Here is a 19,756-nt window from a genome sequence, read left to right on the forward strand (position 1 = left end):
AGAATATTTTAATTTAAAAGAATATATTAAATATTTGGAGATATATTTTAAAATGTTATAAATATTAATATAATTTTTTGCAAGTCTATTTAAAAGAGTAAACAAATAATCTTTTTAATTTGGTAATTTTATTTTAAATGATTTTTTCTGTATCTTTTATGCGATTGACAAAATATTAAAAATAGTCTAAAGATATTTTTTATTTTTTTTATATGTATTTTCTAAATAAATTTTTAGATAACCCAACAAAAGGCTGAATTAAATACATGAATTATTTGTCATTTATCCCAAAATGTGTATTTTTATCAAACTAAAATTAATTTTAAAAAATAAAATTTTTGTTGTTCATTTTTTGGGTCAAAATATTAATTTAATTTTAACATTTTATAGTATATTGTCACTAATTCAGTATTTTAATTTAATTTTTTTACCCCAAAAAAAATATAATGCTATTCTAAAATTATTTTTTATTTTTTATTTTTTATTTTTTGGCCTTTGGCCCAATGCCAAACCAAACAACAGATCGGGTCGGGCAAGAAGCAAACGCAACCCTACGTTACTGGTGTAGCACCCGCTCCCCTTGTTCGTCTCTCTCGTTCTCCAATTTTGGTGAAAAAAGATGCTGGACCATTGAATCATTCACCCACTTCCATTTTACTTCTTGTCTCCTCATCTCACACATTTCTCACCTGTCCTGCTGTGTCATCCACTCTGCAACATGCATTTCTCACCTGTCCGGTCAAGAGAATTGTAATGTTATATATTTTCCATTCAAGAGACTGAGGAGGCTTCCATTGGTTTGATATTTGTAGATGACAAGCTTTCAACTTGGCGTGCCCAGCATTTTATATGTTCTTGCCGGCTCCTGTTTGTTCATAGCAGGTGTCTATCTTTGCGTATGGGCAAACAGGTTCGGTGAAAACTTATACAATGATTAGGGCAGCCCTGATGCTCCAGATTTGGAAGGGTTGATACCACCTTCTCTAGAACAGATATTTCAGACTAGTCAATCTCTGAAAGATCAGGGTTGGAAGTACAAAATGCAGGTTGGTACCTAGTATACTTCGTCCTGGTTTTCATGTGGTTATACCTATGAATGGGAGCTGAAATATTTTGTGAGAAGGACACAGATGAATGAACAATCATCTAGAAGCCATTTTGTCCTTACTTTGCGTATTTGTGGGATAAATGAGGTACTTGGCTCCTAATACACATTGATAAACTTTTATTTTTCATTCCGAGACACACTTGTAAATCTTTGTTCTGTTAGCAATTTAGCATAAAGTTGAGTTATTTTTCGTTTTTCTAATCCGAATATTCTACAAAATCGTTTGCTTGATCGGGTTAAGGTCCCCAGATCTTTCTCTGCGTCTAACACGGTTTTTTTTCTTTTGGATCGAAATCCTATGTATTTCTTCAAGTTGCAAAATTTGAACCCAATTATGCTGTTAGAAGCTAATTATCAACCACCCTTTTCCCATTTGACTAATATGACAATGTTTTTGCGGTGATTTTGAATCATTGCAGATCAAAGATTGATTTTTTTGGTTTCAGCTTTTTGGGGTGTGCTCATGGTGGTGAGGTTTAACCCTTCGTGTCTCACACTGTATCAACATCCTCACCACTCTGTTTGTTTCTCCAAACAAGTATCTGTTAAAAGCAGTTATGGGAGACACATGAAAAGAGGTGGAACTTCAAGGCCCCAGATAGAGTTTCCTTCTCCTTTGGGGAATGGTGAGGGTTTGCGTGTGTTTGTTGTGTCTGATTTGCACACTGACTATGCTGAGAACTTGAATTGGGTGAAGTGCCTGGTGATGTTGCTGAGACATATGACTTGTTTGTTGTGACAATGTCTCTCTTGAAAGAAAGATTTGAGCATGTGTTCTATGTGCCTAGAAATCATGACCTTTGGTGCCGTCCGGAGGGACAAAAATATGTAAGGTCATTGCATTATATGCTGAACATAGATATGGTCTATGACAGAACACTATGGTGTTGTTTGGTCCGTGTAGCCAATCGCACCTAGCAAGACACAACTTAGTTGTTGTTATTGTTCTGTGTAGCTCAAATACATGTGTTAGTATTAGAATTTACAAGCTATTATTGACGAAGTTATGAAATCTATAGCCTAGAGAATGGAGTTTTATGCGACTCAAATTAGGAGAAAAGGGGGGCCTAATTCTGCTAGAATTTAAATATGCAACCATTGTTTGTCAATATATGCATTGATGTTGTTGGCTTGGCTCCTTTATGTACTATATAATCCTTTCATTCTGATAAAGTTTTCACTGATATGTCATTAGGTTGATTCTGTTGAAAAGCTGGATAAGTTGCTTGCAGAATGTAAGGCACTTGGAGTTGAAACACAACCAATGGTTATAGGTGAATTAGGAATCATTCCCTTGTTCTCTTGGTACCATGAGGTGATTACTTCCATAGTGCCAAATTTTGTTACCTCCTAATTCTTTCACACCATGATATACTGGATCCAATTTGCTGCTTAAAGGCAGTCTATTTGAATGTTCAATCATCTTCTTTCGCAGAGCTTTGACAGAGAGAAGGACATAACGGGATTTCACATCCCGCCTTTGGAGATGGTGACTATTCTCTTAACTCCTAGTAAGCCATTTTTTCAATTAAGGAGTGCCTGCATAAGAACTTCATGTTATTATCTCTTAGCAATAACTTATATTGATCTCCCCTGAGATTATGTGATATTACAGTAAACACTCCATTGTTCGGTTTCTGTTCCAGACTTCCTGTAAGATCTCCATTAGGGAACTACAATACCTTGTGTCTGATTAGATCCAGAATACTATGTGCACAGATTATTATAGAAATATTCATCTCTAATAGCAATCTTGTTTCTATTTCTTTATGTTGCTCTGGGATTGCTTTACCATTCTTTATATGGATCTGAAAGTCATGGTTGATTTTGATTTTGATCGGCATAAATGCTGCCAAATAGACTGACCTTGATGTGAATTTGTACCTAAAATGATTTTTTTTCCTTTTTCGATTATACTTTTCGATAGGCATGTAAAGACTTCCATGTGTGTAAGTGGCCACAAGGACTTTCAAATGGAGATATGTCCCTTTCAATGTATTTTGATGCCATGAATGATAAGCAACTGGAGATGATGAAGGAGGTTAAGATAAAATGTGATCACATTATTACCTTTTCCCATTTTGTTCCAAGGTGATAATCAACCTGTCATTGAAATTGTTGCTTTGATGCTTTGCTTAAATTCTTGGTTATTCTTCTCTGCATGTTTTTTGTGATATGTCTCGGTGTTGAGGACCAACTTCAACTTCCAAGAAAAGCATATGATATTTATTCTGATTATGGCTTATATGATTGACAGGCAGGAACTGTGTCCAGAGAAGAGGATGTTATTTTATCCTAAGCTTCCAAATATAATTGGTTCAGACTCTTGAAAATAGAATAAGGTCTATTCATGGTGCTGAGGGAAGGAAGGATGCATCATCTGCTTGCCATGTGTTGATGCTGTTGTTGATTGTATCAGATATTTGTACATTATCATTCTAGCTTATAGGTAAATGTTGATTGTAGAATTTCACCAAATGTTAGAAATATAGGCATTTATGTGTTTCTTCCCATCAGTTTAATCTTTTGGAATAAATGGTTCATCACACGGTATCAGAACTTGTATGATCTAAACTGTTTTCAATATAGGCTGTGCATTTCATTGTACATTTCATATTTTAATATAGATTCTATATTGCTTATAAAAATACTAAAATGACAACAAAGAACTTTGAAAGGTTATGCATCATCAAATTTATTAAGGTTACATAGAAGTGTGTTGCTATACAAAATAAGGTTCATATTTTATTCAAAAAGTAAAGAGAGACAAAGGACAACAAAGATAAACCCACAAACAACAGTCTTTTTTTTTTTGGGTTTAAATAAAACCCAAAATGCACATAATTGGAAGTAAAATGCATACACAAGACACAGAGAAACCCCACAACAAAATTTAAAAAACAAAAAACCACAAAGTATACATTAAGATTAAAATATTTCGATACAGTGTTATTAGGCAGAGGTAAGAGCTAGCAAGTAATCTTCAGGAGCCAAAGGTTGATGAATATGAGGAGGCTCAACTGGGATGATAATGTACTCATACTTGATTGCTGCAATGGCTGCACCAATGAGTGGGCCAACCCAATAGATCCAGTGGTAGTGCCATCTCCAGCCCACCAAGGAACGCCCAAAAGCAAGTGCTGGGTTCTTGCAGGCCCCATCAAATGGGCCTCCAACAAGGAGCCCAATTATTTTAAATTTCAAGTATAAGCCCAAATGTTACAAAATAATTTTAAATTTCAATTTGAATCAAAATCCTACCAATTATTTTGTTCATAGATCTTTAGATTTTTTATTACTCTATTAATTAATATTAATTTTTGTTGTTTTGCCACTTGTCATGCAATAAAAAATAACACTTATCTATTATATAAAGCACCACTTGTTAATCAACTAACCATTTATTACTCTTTTATTATATTATATTATATATATATATTAATAGATAATAGAAATAGATAGATACTACTAATAAATGTAAAGAAAATAGCTTGAGACAAGAAATAAATTTTTGGATAAAATAAAGAGACTACTAATTTTTTAAAAATAAATTCTATAGTGTCTTTTATTATGGTATTTAAATTGTCTAATTTATTTTTAAAAATAAAAAATAAAATATTTAAAATTTATTAAATATTATCTATTTATCTTTTTTAATAAATTAGACATATTCTCAAATACACCATAACATTCACCTTTTTTAAAATATTGGGTTGTCTCGTGGGATTTACCAAAACATTAGAATTTATCGGTGAATTTCGTTAATATAAAATAGTTATTGGAAAAAAAAAAATCGTTAGTAATGAGTAATGACAGATGGGGTAGAATTGAATTGAAAAATTTGAGTGTAAATAGAATTTAAATTAAAAAATTTAAAATGGAAAATAGAATTAAGTTGGAAGCGCCATCCTACCCAATGTATTGCAGAGGAAATGAAGGTTGAATGTGATTAGATTCAAAATGCATCTCCTATGAGAAGATTCAGCAGCAATGAGCAAGGCTTCAAAGTTGGTTTCACTTGCAAACCGTGAATGAGCAGCTCTTTGACTTATTCTACTCTCACTCGCTCACTATCATGGAAAAGAAAACCACACCTTTGAACATTCAACTCCATTATTATTAATTATTTATTATTCACTAAATAAAAACTGAGATTCACACAAATTCAACACAGCAGAGAGTTGAGCCAAGTCAAAGTCTTCCATTTTCTCCATCTCCATTCTCTATTCTGCCATTAAATGCTGAGAACAAATTGAAACATAAACCAAACCAAACCAAACATGTTCCTCAGAAAACACGGTCTCTTGTTGTTACTCACCACAGTTGTTGTCCTTTCTGCCACCACCACCACCACCGCCATATCACCAGGCTCCACCCTCTCAGCTACCTCCAATCAAACATGGAGTTCATCGAGCTCCACCTTCTTCTTAGGATTCGTCCCCGTCAACCCACCCACCACCCCTCCCACCTTCACCGCCTCCATCTTCTACTCCGGCAACTCCCCCGTCGTCTGGTCCGCCGCCAACGCCACGCCCGTCGACTCCGGAGCCTCCCTCCGCTTCCTATCCTCCGGCACCCTCCGTCTCCTCAACGGCTCCGGCGCCACCGTCTGGGACTCCGGCACGGCCAACCGCGGCGCCTCCTCCGCCACGCTTGAAGACAGTGGCAATTTGGTAATTTCCAACGGAAGCCGCACCCCTCTGTGGCAATCGTTCGACCACCCCACCGATACACTTGTCCCCTCTCAGAATTTCAGTTCCGGTAAGATTCTGAGATCTGGTTCTTACTCTTTTATCCTTAAGAGTAATGGGAATTTAACCCTGTATTGGAACGATAGCATGTTGTATTGGAACCATGGTTTGAATTCTTCTGTTAATGCTGTGAGTAATCCTGTTTTGGCGTTGCAATCCATTGGAATTTTGCAACTTTCTGATACAAATTTGACAAGTGCAGCTATTGTTGCTTATAGTAATGACTATGCTGAGGGTGGTAGTGATGTTTTGAGAGTTTTGAAATTGGATAATGATGGAAATTTGAGGATTTATACCACTTCCAAGGGTAGTGGAAACCCTACTGCTATGTGGGCTGCAGTTGAGGATCAGTGTGAGGTTTATGCTTATTGTGGGAACTATGGTATCTGTAGTTATAATGCTTCGAATCCCGTTTGTGGTTGCCCTTCTCAGAATTTTGAGATGGTGGATCCCAATGATAGTAGGAAAGGGTGTAGGAGGAAGGTGAGTCTCAACAATTGCCAAGGGAGTGCAACCATGTTGACCTTGAATCATGCTCAGTTGCTCACTTATTCCCCTGAGGTTCAGTCGCAGGTGTTCTACATCGGTATATCAGCTTGCAAAGGAAATTGTCTTTCCAACACTAACGGTTGTTTTGCTTCTACTGCCTTGGGGGATGGCACGGGGCAATGTTACTTGAAGTCGCAAGATTTGGTCTCCGGATATGTGAGTCCAGCACTGCCTAGCACTTCTTATATCAAGGTTTGTCCACCGGTGCTTCAGAATCCGCCACCTTCAGGGGTGTCTGTGAATCACAAGAGCTCGAGAGTACCGGCTTGGGTTGTGGTGGTTGTGGTTTTGGGCACTCTTCTAGCCTTGGTTGCCTTTGAAGGTGGTTTGTGGATGTGGTGTTGTAGGAACAACAAAAGGTTTGGTGCATTGTCTGCTCAGTATGCTCTCCTTGAGTATGCTTCTGGTGCGCCCGTCCAGTTCTCCTACAAGGAGCTTGAGCGCGCGACAAAGGGCTTCAAGGAGAAGCTTGGAGCTGGAGGATTTGGTGCTGTCTACAGAGGAATTCTTGTTAATAAAACCGTGGCTGCAGTGAAGCAACTCGAGGGCATCGAGCAAGGTGAGAAACAGTTTAGGATGGAAGTTGCTACCATTAGTAGCACTCATCATCTCAACTTGGTTAGGCTTATTGGCTTTTGCTCGGAAGGGCGCCACAGGCTTTTAGTTTATGAGTTCATGAAAAACGGTTCTCTAGATAATTTTCTATTCATGTCAGAGGAACATTCAGGAAAATTGTTGAATTGGGAATATCGATACAGCGTCGCTCTTGGCACTGCGAGGGGCATCACATACCTTCACGAGGAGTGTCGCGACTGCATAGTCCATTGTGATATAAAGCCTGAAAACATTCTCTTAGACGAGAATTATGTTTCTAAGGTATCTGACTTTGGTCTTGCAAAGCTTGTAAATCCAAAGGACCATAGGCATAGGACCTTGACCAGTGTGAGAGGAACCAGAGGATACTTAGCACCCGAGTGGCTTGCAAATCTTCCCATAACATCTAAGTCCGATGTTTACAGCTACGGCATGGTTTTGTTGGAGATTGTGAGTGGAAGGAGGAATTTCGAAGTCTCGGAGGAAACTAATAGGAAAAAGTTCTCCATTTGGGCTTATGAAGAGTTTGAGAAAGGCAACATCATTGGAATTGTGGACAAAAGGCTAGCCGACCAAGAAGTCGACATGGCGCAAGTGACAAGAGCCATTCAGGCAAGCTTTTGGTGCATCCAGGAGCAGCCCTCCCATAGACCGACCATGAGCAGAGTGGTTCAAATGCTTGAAGGCGTTGCTGAGATAGAGAGGCCGCCGGCACCAAGGTTGGCTATGGAAGGACCTGTTGTTAGTGGAACAAGCACAAACATAAGTAGCAATGTCAGTGCATTCTCCACAGCTGCAGCTTCACCCCTTGGTCCTTCGTCGTCGTCGTCATTTCAGACAAGCAGTGTCTCCACCTTAACCTTGGGAAGGAACACCGAGAAGGTATCTTCATCTCTCTTACAATCAGAACCATGAATGGTTACCAATCTTTTTTTTCCTTCATGATTACCAATAAGAATTGCCTCAGCTACATTCACATTCACTTGCTATTTGATTCTGGAACAGCAAAACTAAGCTTTGCTGCTCAAATAACTTGTATCATAATATTCACAACATAGTGTGTATTTACCAACATCACTGTATACTTATACTAGTTTGTACTTTGTAATTAGGGATTGCAAGCAAAAGCAGAAGCAATCATCTGTATTGAATTCCTGTAATTTTTTTGCATAATGTGTATAGGTATATCCATAATGAATGGGCAGAATATTATCAAATGATCAGTTTGTTCACTTTATCAAATTAATGTTATTTTAGTTCATGATTATAAAATAAAGAACTATGCTGCTTATAAAATACATGTTAGAGTATAAATACAAATTGAAAATAAATTAAACTACTCATATATTTATACATAAATATATTGGTGGTTGATTTTAGTGATTAATTTTGGTGTATAAATAGCATTTTTATAAACTAAAGTATATATGGATTGGCAATGTATTAGTTAGTACTTTGTATACCCGTGACTCTAAAAATTCCCATGGTCTTCAAAAAATCCACCTCAATCACCCTTCCAATGTAAAATTATTTGAATGTGATCATGCATTGTATTCATGTATTGTATTGTATTGGGTATGTTATTTGAAGCTGACTTATATTGAGAAGAAGAAGAAGAAGAAGAAGAAACATATATACATGAAATTGTGAACGCGTCAAAGTCTTAATGTCTAACGACTCCAATTAGAATATACCAATATGAGTATATGACTTGGCTCCAGCTGTGCCACAATTCAGAGAGTAGCTTTTCGTCAAGTTGGAAGTTACCAAATTACCCATTTAATTACCCCAAAGCTTCAAATAAAGACTTATTTTAATATGAGAAATTATAAAAAACCAATGGCCTAAGCGTACAATGTGCACAATGGAAGTTTAGGAAGTATTAGAGATATGAACATTAGTGTTACATTATCCTGTCAGGTTACGCGATGAGTGGGTTCATGATATGGTATTAGAGTTCTAGATCTGAAAGGTCGTGATTTTATGACATGAGATGTTTATTATCCTGATATCCGGATGGTTATTCTGGATAGTATGGGTGATGTTCATTTTATTACGCTTAGACCATTGGCTCTTTAGCACTACCCTTTTAATATAAATTTTCACGTGAGTCACTCTAGTAATAGAATAGTATTTCATTAAGAAGATAAATAATTTTTCTATATATATTTGAGATTTTTTTTATATATATAATGGCTTATAGGTTCATGGACAATCTTTAATACTGGAAGCTACAGTTTTCTAATCAACCACCCCGTTCTCCACTCAACTAATATGTCAAAGGCTCAAAGCTGTGGATTTTTCTCTGTCCTTCTAATAAATTTTAGTTTACCATTTTTGAAGATATTATGGAATTTCAAACTTGTGAAGTGTCCATAGACTCTTCATTAATTCCAAAAATTGGTCATTCTTCAATGGCTTTGTCACATTCAACTAACCATTCTTTGTTGTACTTTTCATGGGTTTATTTTGTATCAATTTCAATGGTAGGGCTAAAGATAATAACCTTAAACTAACCATGTTTTGTCATTTTAATAATATATATGGTGACATGGATAAATGGATAATGGTGACTAAGGATGTCAAAGATTTGACCAATCAATGAATTAAGGACGGGCAAGAGAAGTGAATTAAGGTCCAATTTAGATAGGTTTATAAGTGACTTTTTTTAACTTTTAACTTATTAAAATGTATAATATTAATGTCTGGTACAATTTTTAAAACAAAATTGTATCTTTCTAAAAAGTTATTTTGGTACTTAAAGAAGTTAAGAAAAAATGACTTCTCTCATAATAAAAAGCTTTTTATCACTTTTTTTTTAAATAAGTACTTTTAGAATTAAAAAACCTAACATAAAATAATTTATTTATAAGATATTTTTAATATAAATATTTATTATTTAAACTATTTTTTAAAAGTAATTTAATTAAGTTGTTTATCCAAACTAGACCTAAATAAGTAGCTTTTAAATAAGTACGGGTAACTTTGAAAAGTTTTTTTTATTTTTTTGGGTCATTATAACTTTGAAAAGTTTATCGCATGAACAACTATGTAATTTTAAAGGCCGAATATTGTTTGTGTGAAGTGGGCCTATAACTGTGTGGACAAGAACGCAACAATGAAAGATTGTTTGGTCTTCAACCAAAAAAAATGAATGAAATTTGGAGTTTGGACACAAACTATATACCAAGTTGGAGAGGCACAGACCAAAAAAAGATATTGGAGAGGCCAATGCAAATGAAAAAACTTACCAAGCAAAAAATGTCATAATTTAACGTAATTTTTTGCCCTTTGAAAATTAAGATTAGTTATGGTCATAGAGGTTTTTAAGTTACTGCCATTTGTTTTTGACATTTTGTCATAATTTTATATTACTATAATAATAAAATATCCAACAAAAAATAATATATATGACTCCTGAAATAACAAATTGTAGAAATCGTAAATCCTAAATCTTATAATAGTGAAATCTTTTTTTTATATAGACTAAATAAATATTTTAATTATTCTAAAATCTTATATTATTAAGATTTTTTTGTAAAATTTTAAGATTGAGTTATCGTTTAATTTATATAGTAAAATTCCATAATTAAATAGGTGATTTATAGTATTGCTTTTAAATTTTAATATTAAAATTTGTAAATGACTAATATATTTATTAGTGGATACTTCAATAAAAATTCTATAATTATTTTTATGTGAATTTTGGTGTGATTAATATACAATTTCATTTAACATTAATGTACAATTCACTATATTACAATTATCACATAACTCTTACCGCCATCAATAATGTACAGTTGACTAGTCAATAAAATTTTGGTAGATGTTTTTGGACATACCATTCTTCTCTTTTTTTTATTCAGTGGTTCTTTTATATTAATTAGGGGTATTTATAGATTAGACCAAATTTAAATAGATTCGAACTCAATCTTAAAAGGACATTGAGTCTATTTTGATCCGAACTAAAGTGATCCAAAAATAAATCGAGAGTTGACCCGATACAAAATTAGTATATACAACTTTGTAAATTACTAAATTTTATATATTAAAGTAATAAAATTTTATTTTTAGAAATTAAATTTAACAAATGTTATATCATATTTATACTAAAATAAATTATTTTAAAATAAAAATAATATTATATAATATAAAAATATAATATAATATTACTAATTTCACTTTAAAATATATATTTTTATCGTAAAAGTCAACTTGGAATTAGGTTGTGAAGTATAACATGAATCCGACCCGTAAACAATATCGGATAAAAATGACAAATCCAACTTGACAAAATATGGTTCGGGTCCAAACTGAATTTCGGATCGAGCCGAGTTTTAAACACTCCTGATACTAGATAGTAAACAGGTTAGTTTACACTCCAAATAAAATTTCATTTTTAGTCAATAAGCACCTAACTTGTAGATCAAATTTACTAATTAATTTCGGTGCTAATTTCACATAAAATGCTAATGTTAAAACTCTATTAAAATAAGTCATTTACAAAATTATCTACATATAATTCTGACCCTTCTCTCTTCAGAAATATAATGTGACTGTCATTATTATAAAAAAAATTCAATTAAGGAACAATGTAACTTTAAATTCTATTAATTTGTTCACGTAGTTTAAAATTTAAAATTCTATTAATTTGTTTTTGTATTTGTGTATATATATATATAGTTAGTTATTTTTTATTTTATATTTTTAATTGAATAAAAAATACACAAATTTTATTTATTTACTCTCTCAATTTTATTATCATACTTGTACCGAGTGACATAATTTCCTCCGCAGATGCATTTCATGGTTCACCTGACAAATTGAATAAACAATGAGTTTAAGGCTGTTAATTCTAAAAGTAGAGACTTCGGAAAGAATTAAGCAAAAAAATATAAGATGAGAAGATATTACATCCAACTCAAAATCTTAATGTATCAAATTAATGGGTCTCTCATCTTATAAACTATTTACTCTTCTATATTTTTTTTTGATATGGGATTAACTTTAACATTTTTCACACTTGCAATATTAACAAAATAAAATTAAAAAATATATATGTGCTATTACTTTCATTCCAGCATGAAACAAAGATAAGAACACACAATAAAAGCCTTCAATTAATTTCATGGTGGTGACAGGTAGCTAGATGCGTAGTGTAACAACTAAACATCATCCCCAAATAGCAGGAGCATTTCAATCCAAATATAATATGTCATTCCAATAATGTATAAACCCATCTACTTGCATGCATGATTTAATTTGCTAACTTCATTTGCTTCAATCCATTAGCTAGTTTTGGGTTTATATTAGCGTATGGTCAATTATTTTCTTGTGGGTTTAGCAATAATTTCCTTATATATAGACAATTTTACGCACAATAATGTCTGCTTGTTACATGACATGAATACACAAAACACTGGTTAATATATACTATTTAGTAGATGTTTATGCATGCTTTCTTGTTGTAGAATGCTGATGATGACCTTTGATTTGTTGTCCCAATAAACATTTACAAGCTATTCCTTATTATTAGTTTTAAAAATATATCTATTTACTTATTTTTATTTTTGATATTTAAAATAAAATAATTAATTTAAATACTTTTTTAATACATACTAGCTAAAATGTTTCTAATATAGATAAAGACTTCTCTTTTGTCTCATCAAGAGTATAATAAGTTGATAACTATATGGCTGGTGGACATATAAATATATTTTCTTTTTTATTTTAAACTAATAATGTTTAGAAGACAATAACAAATCAGTCTAACTGCTAACTCAAATTTATTTTATTTAGTATTTATTAATTATTACTAAAAATAATAAATATTAAATAAGATTAATTTAAATTGTTTTTTTATTATCTCTCTAGTATTATCAAGTTTAGATTAAGGTAATTTTAACGAGAATAATGCATCTAGGTTAATTTTTAGTTTATTATTAATCTTCTTGATTGGTATAAATTAAAAAATCTTTATTCAAATACACGCATGTAATAATGGTGTAGCAATTCAATAATAACCTTAATTAATATATGTTAATTGTAACGTAATCTTATTAATTAGAAACTAAAAATATTATTCGTATATTAAAATTAATTATTAAAATTAATCAAAAACATATTTATATATAAATATATATGTATTTTAATTTATTTTTAATATGTATTTATATTTTAATATACATTTTATACTGATAACTACTTTTAGTAACTACTTTTAATATACATATAACATAATTGATTAGAAACATATTATTGAACTGAGTAACGAAGCAAAGCTGAATATTTAAATATTAACTATCAAAGTGCCTCCTTCCAAGGGAATCTATGGTTATTAGGCACTAAACAAAAGAATAATACACGAAATTAAGCTTTATTGGGTCAAAGAAACTTTACATACTCTAAAGAGCTCTCACCTTTCAGCGTTGGGATAAATTAATTAGAATGCAATAAAGGGCTGAGGTTAGTGGGAAATTAATTAAGAAATACATAAGCATCAAACATAGAATAGACGAGAGAACATGTTGGTGCTTTCACTATGGTTAGTTAATTAATTAATTAGTCCTATAACGGGAAATAATATTTGTCTGTACTAGCTTTATTATATGCATGCATATGTATATGACAATAAGATTATGATTCTTAATTAATCTTAGGGATCTCGACAAAGAGGATAAAGGCTTCGTTGCCTTTTGCTCTTTAATTTATAGGCAATTGAATTGAAATCCACTTTGTTTAAAATAATTTTACAATAGATATATAGGAAACTTTTTGCGGGATTATTAAGCATAAGCTCCATGCTCTACCTAACTAGCTGTCATCATGTTTTAAAAGAAATTTCATTAGCAATAAGCGAATCAATCGTGTTAAATATATATTAAAATTAATTATTAATATAAAATAAATTAAAAATAAGTTAAATTATATATATATATATATAATTAAATTTAATAATTAATTTTAGTGTGAAAATAACATTATTTGAAGCAAATATATAGATTGGATATAACTATTGTTTTGCAATCCTTTACAACACCGTGCAAAGCAAGGAAAATTCTTTGATTTACAAATTATACATCAACTTCTTTTAGAATTTAAGTAATATTATATACTTGTGCCATTGTATTTTAGTCCAATGTGCATGGCACCTTTGGAAACATATTAGCTTTTTCATTCAAAACGAGAACTTGATTAAAGAGAAGTTACATACACAATTTTTTTTTCAGTCAGAACTCCCATTTGAGTGTGTATTTATGAAGACTTCAAGAATCAAGAAATAGAGATCTAGGAGATAAGAATTAATAATTACGTTAAGTGTGCAAAAAAAATATAAATTGAAATAGAAAATATATGTTAAAAATAATAAAATAATGTATATTAGAGTAATATCTTAAATTAGTTCCTAATAAATTTTGAGTCAATCATTTTAATTTTTAATCAATTTTAATTATTAAATTAATTCTCAAATTTTTATTAGGTCAGACATATTAATTTTTATATTAGATTGTTCATCATTACAGAAAAATTGATGCGGGTAGTTTAAAAAATAATAACTTACGTGTAGTAATTTTTATGTAAAATTGATAATTGTTATTGTTTAAGTAAAAAAAAATAACTATACTAGATATACATTAAAATCAATCACTAAAATCTGTCACTAATATAAAATATATATTAGAATATAAATATATATTAAAAATAAATTAAACTACGTATATATTTATACACAAATATATTAATATCTAATTTTAATGTAGGAATAGTATTTAAAAAAAAACCCAAAATTTATTTTTTTTTTTGTCTTTTTGGACTTTTTGGACTTGCAATTGTGTGGCTGTTACGTAAGGTAAAACTGAGCATCTAATTCTGTTTCCTTTTTTAAATAGGATCATTCTCAGGTGCTATTACCTTTTAACCGTTATTATCAACTACCAAAATAAATTCAACTACCAAGATATTTTTGTAAAGGTTGTTATTTTATTTCTAAATTAAAGGTGATGATGTTGTAGTGCGTAGAGTAATAGATTTTTTTTTCTTCAAGAAGAAGATGTATATTTGGTTTCTAGTACTATACTAATTGAAGATTAAACTAAGAGTCCTATTATTGGTTTGATTCTCTTTCAATAAAGCTAGAGCAAATTATTTCACTTAAATATAATAAATGAATTAAGGTGAAATGCGAATCTACATATATACATTAGGAATTTGATTTTAGCATCACAAAACCATTTTTAATTGCCCCAAAAGGAAGGTATTGTCCGCCCCATTAAGTTAACTTCGTTTTTAGCTTATTTATTATTTATTATATCTGATCTTAGATCAAATTAAATTAAATAACCATATGGAGACCTTAACTAGACTGCCAAGTTACCAACCCTATTTATACCATAGGCAGAATCCACACGTAAACATTTAGGCTATATGCAAATCAATTTAGTTCTAGTAATTAGTTTGCTAGAAATAAATGTCTTTATATATAATTTGTATTTTTTTCATATCTTTTAATTTTCTATCAAATTCATTCTCAAATCTCTTAATTTTTTTATCAAATTCATACTCATTAACATTGCTCGAATTCAATTCAATAAATTACAATGTAATAAAAAACCTATTTAATTTGTAAGATAATTTAGACCTAAATATATAGCTCTTCAAGGTTACTATAAAATTATAATACAGTCTTATAGTATCGTAGTTTGTTAGTTTTATTTAATATTTATAGGAGAGAGTACGTATATGAGTACACATGACGACTAAAAAAAATTAAATTTATTATTAGTTAATAGTTCTTCGATCGTGATTCACTATCGAATTTATTCTAATTCAATAAAAAATCTAGGAATGCTATGAAATAATTAAAGTGGAATAACTTGGCATAAAAATAATAAAACCAATCATCACCGGTGATTCTTTAGTAGAAGCTTATATATTTTTACAAGTAATAAAAATGTTTTAATAGCAACACGTTTATAATATATACTTTAAAAAATATTAAAAGATCATCAAAATTTATTATTTTTAGTTATTATTTAAATATTAATTTAATTTTTTTAGTCTAATTTTTTAATTTAATAATTTAATTTTATATTTTATTTCATATTTTTAAATATTAATAATTAATTAATAATTAAAAATAATAAATTTTAATAATTTTTTAATATTTTTCATATATATATATATATATATATATATATATATATATATATATAAGAATTTAATGTATTAAAGACATGATACAATAAGTTGTGAACTTCAAATTTTAAAATACTATACATGCATGCACATATACATAGGACAGAAAGTTGTATTATTGTGGGAATAAATTTAAATGATGAGACTGATGATTTATTTTTGGAAATATATATATATATATATATATATATATATATAGTAATTTTAATAAAAAATATTGTTAAAATTAAAATAATATTTTTTTATTATTTAATAGTAATTATTAAAAAATATTATTAAAAAATATTATTAAAATATAAAATAATATAATATTAATTTTAATAATATTATATAATTACTGTGACCGCTAACCACCACAAACACAACTACATAAGGATACTAGAATTTATCATATATATATATCACATTTAATTCCTTTCATATCTCTTTTAAATGGATGCAAATTCCAAGTAATAGAATCTCCACTCTCCGGCACTGGCCATGCAATATCCTATCCTTCCTTCATGGCAGCTATTAGCCTATTAGCAGAGCAAGTTTCTTTACAAGAATGGACATTTTAGCAAAAGTTACTTCCAATACAAGGACTTTGAATCATTTTTACCAACAATTACTTTTTCTTTTCTGAAAAAAAAAAAACCCTATTTTTCCACATTTTCAGCCCATAAATATACTCCTTTTACCACTTGTTTCAATATGCAATATGCTATCAACATGAGAGAGCATCTATAACCTTCAAACTATACATATCAAACAAGTGCAAAAACTAGTACCTAGAACCAAAACCACTAAAGCTAGCCAGAAACAGTTAATTCAAGGACCAAGGGCACAACAAGCATCCACCGAACCCAAACTCGATACATTCCATATATAAGCATACAAAACAATAAGATATTAGAACTTTGAATCTTGAAAACTTATAACAGGGACGGATCAAGGTAAAAGGGTAGGCAAAAGCTACCTGCAATTTGCTAGATGCTAGAAACAGATTGAATCTTCACTAAACAGGGTTGTTCTTCCTAGGTAATAACCTTCCCTCTGCTCTTAGAAGATCTTGATTGCTGTACAGAACTCTCAACATCTTTATTTCGACCTCTTATTTGTAATCTTCTAGAAGTTTCTGATGGATTTCTCTCCCTAAATTTCTGAGTTGACCTCCCAGCTGATCTTTCTCTCTTAGAATCTCTTATAGGCTTCACTCGCCCTACTACTCTGCCCCAACTACTCTGTGCAATTTTAAAGTTAACTCTTCGAGGCTGTTCTTCATCGTCATCCTCAGAATCATCCTCGCCCTCAAAGGCATCCTCATTAGCATCCTCAGCTTCAGCTTCAGACGACTCATCCCTGTCCCCTCTGATCTCCCTGTCATCCTCTTCAAGGTCCTTGTCATTCGACTCGTCCTGGTTGATTTTGGCTAGCACTACCTTAACATCTTTCCCATCTTCCTTAATAGTAGTGTTCATAAGGTGAATATACTGGCTCCTCAAATCCATAAATGGGTGGCTTTCGGCCAACGATCCCCTTTTGTAACCTTCCCTCAAAACCACTGTTTGAGTACCAATTTTACTAGACAGATAGAAAATACCAGGATGCTGAAGCAGCGCCCTCTTAAACCTCGACCTCAAACCCAAACAGTCTCCAATGATTAAAAGATTGTCCTTCTCAGTCTTCTTAGGAACCAAAACATGAAGAATCTCATGCAAAACACCAACGACCCATCTATCGGATTCGTCGCTAGAAGCTGATAGATGAGCTGCATTCTCATAAGGAGAGACATAAGGCAGCTTCTGCCATTGACTCAACCACCTCTGATAACTCCTATCCATCTCAAACCCAGTCGAAAACTGCACCGGGAACTCAAAATCACTCCCTTTCCTCTTATTCTTCATCTCCATAACCGAAACTGCCAATTCATTGCTCCAACAAACCAGCTCCAAAACCCTGTCATCGAATAAAGTCGTTAGACAGAGAGGAAGTAAGCATTGGTTAATTACAAGTTAGTTACGATCAATACCTGTCATCATCATTTCGAAATGCACGGGATTTTTCATGGACGACACGGAAGTAATCAGGGAACTCGGGAATAACGCCGTGAAGATAATCGTGAGGAAGACCGAGGTCCCATTTGAGGTGTTCGATGATTGAGAGAGGGATCTTATGGATTCTGGAGATCATCAAGAGCTTCAAGAGGCGGTTGGCGATCTGTTCCTTGTAACCGTCGCTTTGGTACAGGAGCTGCTCGTCGGAGTCGATCGAGAGGGCCTGCGGAGTGAGGCGGATGTGCGGGGCGTTGAGGGCGGCGGCGACTGGGAGGAATTCGTGGAAGACGGAGGGATATTTTCGGGTGAATTCGATGGGGCGAAATGGCAATTGAAGGGATTCTTTGTTTTGGGTAATGATGGAGATGGGAAGGGATTTGGAGGGTTCGCGTTTGATGAGATTCTTGAGGCTGATGAGCGGCTTCAGGTGCTTCTCTCTCTCGACGGAGTGGTCGAGGCCACGGTCGCGGACGGCCTTGAAGGTGCCTTCGAATAGGGTTCTGAGGTGGTTGAGGTTGTTGTACTGTTTGCGTAGTGGCTGTTGGAGGCGGTTGGAGCTGGAGAAGAGGATGATCCGCCGCATCGTCATGCTTTCTATCAACTGGAAATGTGCTTCAGCAGTTTGCACTGAGCTCAGCTCAGCTGAACAGGGTTTTGACTTTTGACACTCAGCTTCGATTCAGTTTAGGGTTTTTTAAAATTATTAATAGTGTAGTCTTTAAAATTAGTACATTATTACCAAATTTTACCTTTTTAATTTTGGAGCCACTTAAATAAAGACGTCTAAAATATCTTTTTTTAAAAATATTTTTTAATAATTAAAATTTAATACATATAATTAATTAAATCGTGTTATTTATAAGAGAGAGTACGTATATGAATATACATGACGACTAAAAAAAATTAAATTTATTATTAGTTAATAGTTCTTCGATCGTGATCACTATCGAATTTATTCTAATTCAATAAAAAATCTAGGAATGCTATGAAATAATTAAAGTGGAATAATTTGGCATAAAAATAATAAAACCAATCATCACCTGTGATTCTTTAGTAGAAGCTTATATATTTTTACAAGTAATAAAAATGTTTTGATAGCAACACGTTTATAATATATACTTTAAAAAATATTAAAAGATCATCAAAATTTATTATTTTTAGTTATTATTTAAATATTAGTTTAATTTTTTTAGTCTAATTTTTTAATTTAATAATTTAATTTTATATTTTATTTTATATTTTTAAATATTAATAATTAATTAATAACTAAAAATAATAAATTTTAATAATTTTTTAATATTTTTCATATATATATATATATATATAAGAATTTAATATATTAAAGACATGATACAATAAGTTGTGAGCTTCAAATTTTAAAATACTATACATGCATGCACATATACATAGGGCAGAAAGTTGTATTATTGTGGGAATAAATTTAAATGATGAGACTGATGATTTATTTTTGGAAATATATATATATATATATATATATATATATATATATAGTTATATATAGT

The 19,756-nt window shown here is 31.6% G+C and overlaps 3 protein-coding genes across 7 annotated transcripts; 2 read left to right on the top strand and 1 right to left on the bottom strand.

Annotated features, from left to right (window-relative positions):
• Positions 1-576: 576 nt before the first annotated feature.
• LOC130982497 (uncharacterized) lies at positions 577-3,692 on the top strand. Of its 5 annotated transcripts, none has more exons than XR_009087173.1 (5): positions 577-1,046; positions 2,304-2,423; positions 2,544-2,619; positions 3,036-3,199; positions 3,366-3,692. XR_009087173.1 is itself a non-coding variant. In XM_057906525.1 (5 exons), exons 1-5 carry the CDS (start codon positions 1,131-1,133, stop codon positions 3,436-3,438), a joined length of 474 nt encoding a protein of 157 aa, XP_057762508.1. In that variant the 5' UTR covers positions 577-1,130; the 3' UTR covers positions 3,439-3,692. The 5 variants fall into 5 exon arrangements, 4 of the variants coding, with proteins under 4 accessions (XP_057762508.1, XP_057762509.1, XP_057762510.1 ...); XM_057906525.1 differs by having other exon boundaries at positions 577-1,193; positions 2,544-2,597; XM_057906526.1 differs by having other exon boundaries at positions 2,544-2,597.
• Positions 3,693-5,264: 1,572 nt separating this feature from the next.
• On the top strand, positions 5,265-8,219 carry LOC130980166 (G-type lectin S-receptor-like serine/threonine-protein kinase At1g34300). Its single transcript, XM_057903813.1, has one exon. The coding sequence runs from the start codon at positions 5,389-5,391 to the stop codon at positions 7,915-7,917; it is 2,529 nt and encodes an 842-aa protein (XP_057759796.1). The 5' UTR covers positions 5,265-5,388; the 3' UTR covers positions 7,918-8,219.
• Positions 8,220-16,612: 8,393 nt separating this feature from the next.
• Positions 16,613-18,904, bottom strand: LOC130980169 (protein WHAT'S THIS FACTOR 9, mitochondrial-like). Its single transcript, XM_057903817.1, has 2 exons — positions 18,209-18,904; positions 16,613-18,135 (listed from the first exon to the last, which is right to left on the bottom strand). The coding sequence occupies exons 1-2, from the start codon at positions 18,820-18,822 to the stop codon at positions 17,214-17,216; spliced, it is 1,536 nt and encodes a 511-aa protein (XP_057759800.1). The 5' UTR covers positions 18,823-18,904; the 3' UTR covers positions 16,613-17,213.
• Positions 18,905-19,756: the final 852 nt, after the last annotated feature.

This window comes from Arachis stenosperma, chromosome 5 (assembly GCF_014773155.1).
Source record: "Arachis stenosperma cultivar V10309 chromosome 5, arast.V10309.gnm1.PFL2, whole genome shotgun sequence".
Taxonomy (NCBI): Eukaryota; Viridiplantae; Streptophyta; class Magnoliopsida; order Fabales; family Fabaceae; genus Arachis; species Arachis stenosperma.